Genomic DNA, 7,224 nt, shown 5'->3' on the forward strand with positions numbered 1-7,224 from the left:
ACACCAAACATGTTAGCATACATGATACAAATCATAAGCATATAACATGAATAACCATTTATTCTCAACATGTATCACTTGAGTTTATTACTCATCTCAACCTACATAATTTCCATGTATTACCATTGTTGGAACATCGGCACCCCTACGGCGCAGCGGAAAATTAAAACATTCGGTGATCCTAACCATGGATGGAACGAATCGGGGTGAAATTACCGAATCTTTATTCTGAGTAGACAACAACGCCTCAGCAACGTGTAATCTGATCTACTATCGAACCAAGCCACAATCTATTGTGACTCGGGCCTCTACGTAATTCACCCAGTTGACAATGAACGAAAGGAATCCCCAAAACTGTTTTGGAAAAAAACTTTGCTTTGATGGCTACTAGACCCCAAGCAAAGAAAAAATGGGATTTTTATATCTATTTTTAGGGTTTCTAGAAATTAAATAAATATAACAATGTTTTAAACTAAAAATTATAATTACATTAATTATAATAATGATTTCCTATAAACTATATATTTATTTGAATCAAATTCATGTTCTCATTATGCATACAACAACCTTGTACATAATGTGTTCGATATTTGATTATCCAATTAAATTAATTCTATAATTAATTTAATTCAAGTGACAACCAAACACAATATCAACTATGTTTTATTCCGTTCATTTCAACTATAGGGTGTGACCTTGTAGGTTCTTGTAACGTTAGCAGTAATACTAGAACGATTCCAATGTTACAATCAATGAGTGGCACCTAGCAATGCATCATTGCTACCTAAGTCACAAGAAATCATGATCCGACATAACCTTTTTATGATTAACCTTTCATGCAATAATCCTTAAGTCCTTTATCTCTAGATTGGACACAAGTCATGGAATAGTCACACTTGCATAGTCCATTCCATGTTCCTTGATATCTTAAGTAGACTATGATATACAAATAAGTATGACATCTCATATCAGCTTATTTGAGCATGGCCATGCATTTCTAGTCTCACTCAATCAAGTGGCCTAAGATATTACTCCTATTATGTAGGAGGGACTTATCCTATATTGATCAACCATATCCCTCTACATAGATCGTGGTATATCCAACATTAGCCTTTATAGAACAACCAGTTATGGTGTACGTTTGACTGTATCAAAATATACAACTCACGATGTTAGGATTATTATGATCTCAAGTTTGAGGATCATATACATATTAATCACTATGAGTAATGGTGTGACAATTACATAATAATCCAAGAAATATAATAATAACGGGTCAGTCCAATATGTTGTTCTCTAACACACATTCGTGCATCGATTTTGACATTCCATATCAATGACAACTCTTTATCATCAATCAACTACATGTTAGTCTTAATGCATTATTGTTGTCCTATCCAACAAAAATACTTCGCTAAGGACCTTTTAAGAATAATCATATTACCCTCAGGACATTATTATAAAACAGTTTATTTATACACACAGAAAAGAAACTGAAATAATAATGGTAACGCCTTATATTAATAAACATGATAAATCAAGTATGTTATTACAACCATCCCATGATTGATCTTTGGGCATACTCTAACAACCATATCAAGTATATTCACATATATACATGTCTTAACTCATATCATTATCTTACCATTTCCTTTCAGAATAATGCCCGTTAAACCATTTAGAATATCGTTGGATACCCGGGATAGCTCACACAAAGTGTGCTAACTCATATAACTGTAATTCATCAAATGCTGTACATGTATGCTCACACGAGCTGTGAAAATAGGCCTGCTCACATGAGTTGTGGGTTGGAACGTAGCTACACGATGTTGCTCACACGATCTGTGGAGTATCCGCAACACATGTCGGACCTCAACCATTAGTAGGACGTCCAAGACCAGCACCCGAATCATGTAAGCCCTAATGACACGTCATTTGTATCCTACGAATTCTTAAGGTTCAAACGGGGCTCGGTAATCAACATAACACCGTTGGATATGCAATCGATATATATATGGCAATCCACAATACATGTATAATTCAATTAAAAGCACATAAATACAATATAATTACACGAACTTACCTCGACAATTAAACGTAGATACGGAAGCGATTATTCCAGACCTTTATCTTTGCCCCAACTTAAAGCTGTACGAGGTTTGTCTTGATCTAAACGAATAAATTCAGCTCAATTCAATACTTATTTTATTCAATTTAACCCAAACTCATATATTAGCAAAATTATATTTTTGCCCCTATAATTTTGATTTTATTTCAATTTAGTCCTTAGCTCATAAAATGAAAATTCATGCAATTCACCCTTAACCCACTATAATCAAATTTCATATGGGTCCCTAGCAAGCCCTACATTTCATTTATTTCACAATTTCACCATGTATATTTTCTATTTTTTAATTTAATCCCAATTTCACAATTTCATCAAAAATCACTTGAAAAAAGTTGTTTATCTATCAACAACTAACCATTTTCTTCCATAAAACAACAAAACTCATACACATTCATTCATGGAAAAACCCTAACCTTTTATCAATTTTACAAATTAGTCCCCAAGCTAGCTAGATTAAGCTACAACGATCCCGAAAACATAGAAATCATTAAAAATAAGACTAAAATACATACCATGCACACAAAAACTCCATGGCCAAACCTAGCAAGCTTCCATGGCTTCTTTTTCTTTGAATATTCGGTTGAAGAAAGAGTAAAAAGATGATAACTTGATTTTGTTTTATTTTATTTATCCTTATTTACTGAATTACCATTATAACATTTTAAAACATTAAAAATTTCATTAATACCAAGCCATGTACATCCAATAACTTCATTAATTATCTAATTACCACATAAGGAATCATATTTTAAGGTTCTATAGTTATTTAATATCTTTAGCTACTAGAACACTATTTTTTCACTTTATGCGATTTAGTCCTTTTATCAAATTAAGCATGCAAGCGGTAAAATTTCTTAACAATATTTTTATAAGGTAATACTAACATGCTATAGACATTCAAATAATAATAAAATAAATATTTCTACATCGGATTTGTGGTCCCAAAACCACTGTTTCGATTTCACTAAAAAACGAGTTGTTACAGTTTGACTCATAAAAGATGAAAAGAATCTCCTAAGTATGGCATGTATGGGGTGGATGGCAAGGCACATTAAGCACATGAGAATAATTGCAAAAAAATAATAATATAATGGATCTAATGAGGAGACTTGAACCTAGAACCTTTAATAAAGGAACTAAGCACTTAACCACTTGATTACTCACTTGTTTGTTATCATTTTATCAGAAAATATTTAAAAACAAGGGATGACATTTGTTAAGGGTTTAAAACAAATTTGCACCAAATAGAAATTAACGAGAGGGAAGGGATTCGAACCCGGATCATCAAGGATAGCTCCATCACTACTCAATCACTATAATTGATATTTATTTATTATCAAATGTGCTAAGGTCATCTAAAAAAAATAGGACGTGACCATTCTCTGTTCATTAACCTAATTTCTACTAACCCAATTTTTGGGATGTGACAAGGCGAGCTTTACGAATAACTTGGGGGAGAATGGGGGATAGTGCTTGAAACCGTTTAGAGCAACCTTTTGTTTGAACTCCTAACTATCCTAAGCCTTTGAACTTTACAAGCCTAGAAGACCTTTGGACCTGAATATTCCACTAGCACGTTTCTCTTGACTTGCTTGCATTGTTTTGGATGAATGTTTTCAATTCGTTTTATGTATCTATATTGTATCTATGACTTGCCATCAAATGTAGTAGTAATTTCGGTCTATTTTCACACTTAAGAAGCTTTTTTTTTAGAAATTTTAGTAATTATTATTGAAATTTTGATATTGAGTTGTTAAGTAGTAAAACTTAATAAAATAAGTGTTTTTACACAAATTGCGAGTGTTTGTGACCTATTAGATTGACAGGAGTCTTAGATAGTTTTAATTTGTGTAGAATGATGAATTATAGGCCTAATGGACATAGGAGTAAGGGACGACTTATGCACAAGCTTCTCGAGCCGTTAAAGCATGAAACAAACCCAAAAGGCCACAAAACACTTGTCATGTCATGCCATAGGCCTTGCATGGCACGACATAGACCCGACATGGTGCCCAAGCATTGCGGGGCTATTTTCATCCACACAATCAAATTTATACGAAGACCTAATTCGGGCTGCCAACACTCTTATAAATAAAATCTTAGGGGTTTGATGTAACTAAGTTGTCTTAGACGCATCCAAAAACCCTCATAGATTAGGAGTAGGATTAGATTAAGTTTTCTTTTGTTTTTCATTAACTCTTTGTTCTTCTCTCTTGGAATTAGTTTCAATCCAAGAGTTCTTTTATAATATCGAAGTATTTCAGTTTATTTACCTTCACAAGTGACAAGATTTGATTATTCCAATCGAGAGATCCGTTACTCTGTTCTTCACTCGACATCAAATCATAATTATTCTAATCTCTTCTCTCTTCCGATTTAATTGTGTTGTTTGCACATTTAATTCAACTGAGTTTGGGATCATGAATAACACGAGTGGCAAAATCTTTTAGGGGATATTAACGAGCGGATAAGGACATGATTAATGGAGGATTTAGGGTTTCCCAATAGGATTTTTTGGTTTAAATTACATATTCATAATCCCTCTTGATAACCATAGGAAGTAATCATAGGCTAAACGAGGTCAGAAGATATGTTTTGTCGAGTAAATCGTAATTTGTCCTGGTTAAGAAAGTGAGGTTGGGAGATAAGCAAGTATCAACCAATTAATTAATCAAATAGAGAATAGGAGGTAATAATTGGTTAGTTAATAGCTAATCCACCCTAAAATCCTAATATACAGTTAATTACAACACTTGGAACGCGTTAATCTTCCTAATTGGTTTAATATGTTTAGTCGTTTGTTTATTTTATTTTTTATTTAATTTAATTATTTAATTTTCATTACTCATCTATTTTATGATCTGTCATGATATATGATTTAATTATTACTATTTAGACTTATTATTGTAAAGAGATTTTCAATAGATTTATTCCATCATCCCTGGGTATGATCCTCGGAATACTTTCCGGTATTCCGTTGTAACACGAATACTATATTAGAATTTAACTCGTATTCTTAGAGACACCGCCAATTTAATTTCATATATTTTTAGTGTGATATTTATACTATAAACGATAACACGTTTATAGGCGGTCAAGTTGTTAGCGCCATTGCCAGGGAGGTTTCGACATTAGATCTAGGAAATATCTTTACGAATAATAAGATAAATAAGAATGTTAAAGACTATAGATACAATATTTTTATTTCTTTTATTTTTAATTTTTATTTGTTAATTTTTAATTTTCGAATTGTTTATGACGCTAAGGTCCAGCATAACATCCGAACAACAATGTCTAATAAAGAATTGAAAGTGAGAGTGGAAGTGATGTGCACACGATCCATTCCACATAATTGCAATCGCATGAGTGATGAATGTAAATGAACTTATAAAGTTTATTTGGATCGTTGATTATACAGCTATAGAAAACATGTTTAATCACTTTGCCGTGAGGTGGTTGTTCACTAGTGCATACTTTGCCTTTGTTTGAGAAGGGGCATGTCTTCTATCGGTATTTGGATCATGTTTTTTGTTTATATTTTTCTAGATCAATCTAGGCTTATTCTCTGTTTTGGTTCCTTCATCCATCTTTGGATCGATTTTTGGTTGTGATCTACTGAACCTTTTATATGATCTGATTATTTTACCATTCGAGTGTGAAATGAAATGATAATTCAATGTTGCAATTATATAATTATTTAATTTAACGTGTGTTAATAGGATTTCTTGAAGGCATGGATAGAATTCGTTTTAAAATAATGTCATTTAAGCCATCTCTTAATTTGCCTATTTCTAATAGCAGTCTTGGACCATTTTTAAGGACTCATTCGATATTTAGAACATTACTTTTTCAATATTTCTTACAAAATTCAATTATTAACAAGAAAATAAGCTTCTCTAGTTAGAACTAAAGAGATTTTATCTAACCAACAAAAACTTGAAAAAAGTGAAAGTGGATTTTTTTCTCTAGATACTTGGACAAAGTTTGAATTTTAAAATTCATATTATTGGAAGGATTTTATCTAAATACTATCTTGATTCGAATAGGACTAGGCTTACCTCGTAAAATAGATGAATACACTTGTGAACTCAAAGTTTTTAAGATGGGACCGGTGGTGAAATCTGTTAGGCTATTGATTCGAACAGTTTAACTAATCTATTTGATTTGATAAAATAAATTATTAAAAATTCAAAAAATTTTGACTCAACCATCCATTTCAATTGGTTTTTTGTCCAGTTTAACTAATACATACCGATTCTCCAGTCTTCCTATTCAAGCAACAATTATACCAAAAATAAAAATAATAAAATTAAAAAAAGGATTTTAAGTGAAAATTTCCTTATTTTTCCTTTCAAACAGAGGGATTTTGAATGCTGCTTATATGTTCAACGTTTTGTCATACAGTGATAACTTCGAATGTTTATTGAGTTTTTCCCCATATAGACAATTAATTTTGATAATATAAACTGTAGTTTTTTCTTTTCAGTAGCACTTGAAGGTTTTTGACAAAACACTCTGACAAAAGCACACAGAAAATAAATTAACTATTTATATAAAAACGTTGAGGACTGAAAACCTTTGCAGGCTTTCGTGCTGATTATTATTGTCGTTGTTATTATTATTTATTTTTTGTTTCCAGATCTTCCATTTGTGGATCTAGAATCTAGCCTCTTCCACCTGACCCAGCTCTCGACCCAGCATACGATCCAGCTGATGAACCTGCTTCTGACCCTGCCCCAGAGCCTGAACCCGAAGAACTTGATGAAGAAGATGAGCTAGAACTAGAACTGGACCGAGAACCAGAACCAGAGCCAGCACCAGCACCAGCTCCAGAGCCTGAACCATTTCCACCAAGCCCAAGACCAAGCCCAATACCCAAACCAACCCCAATTCCTCCCAGGTCTATACCCAGCTCTTTCCTTGCCACTCGGCTTTCAGAAACAGTGGCACAGGTTGAGACTAGCAATGCAACAAGTAATAAACACTTCCAAAATTCAGCCATTGTTTTCAAGCACCCAGCCCTGGATTTGCAAGAATAATCGAACAAGCTTGGAAAAAATAGATGATGGATTTGTAGGCCAGAGGAAGAATGGAGG

General features: G+C 32.8%; 1 protein-coding gene across 1 annotated transcript; it reads right to left on the bottom strand.

Moving 5' to 3' along the window:
* Positions 1-6,579: 6,579 nt before the first annotated feature.
* Positions 6,580-7,224, bottom strand: LOC105778777 (uncharacterized). The gene has a single exon (XM_012602536.2). The coding sequence runs from the start codon at positions 7,128-7,130 to the stop codon at positions 6,792-6,794; it is 339 nt and encodes a 112-aa protein (XP_012457990.1). The 5' UTR covers positions 7,131-7,224; the 3' UTR covers positions 6,580-6,791.

The sequence above is a fragment of the Gossypium raimondii genome, chromosome 4 (assembly GCF_025698545.1).
Source record: "Gossypium raimondii isolate GPD5lz chromosome 4, ASM2569854v1, whole genome shotgun sequence".
Taxonomy (NCBI): Eukaryota; Viridiplantae; Streptophyta; class Magnoliopsida; order Malvales; family Malvaceae; genus Gossypium; species Gossypium raimondii.

What these genes read in the sequence shown, in the direction of transcription:
- LOC105778777 (XM_012602536.2), bottom strand. Translation starts at nt 7,130, where the DNA reads ATGGCTGAATTTTGGAAGTGTTTATTACTTGTTGCATTGCTAGTCTCA.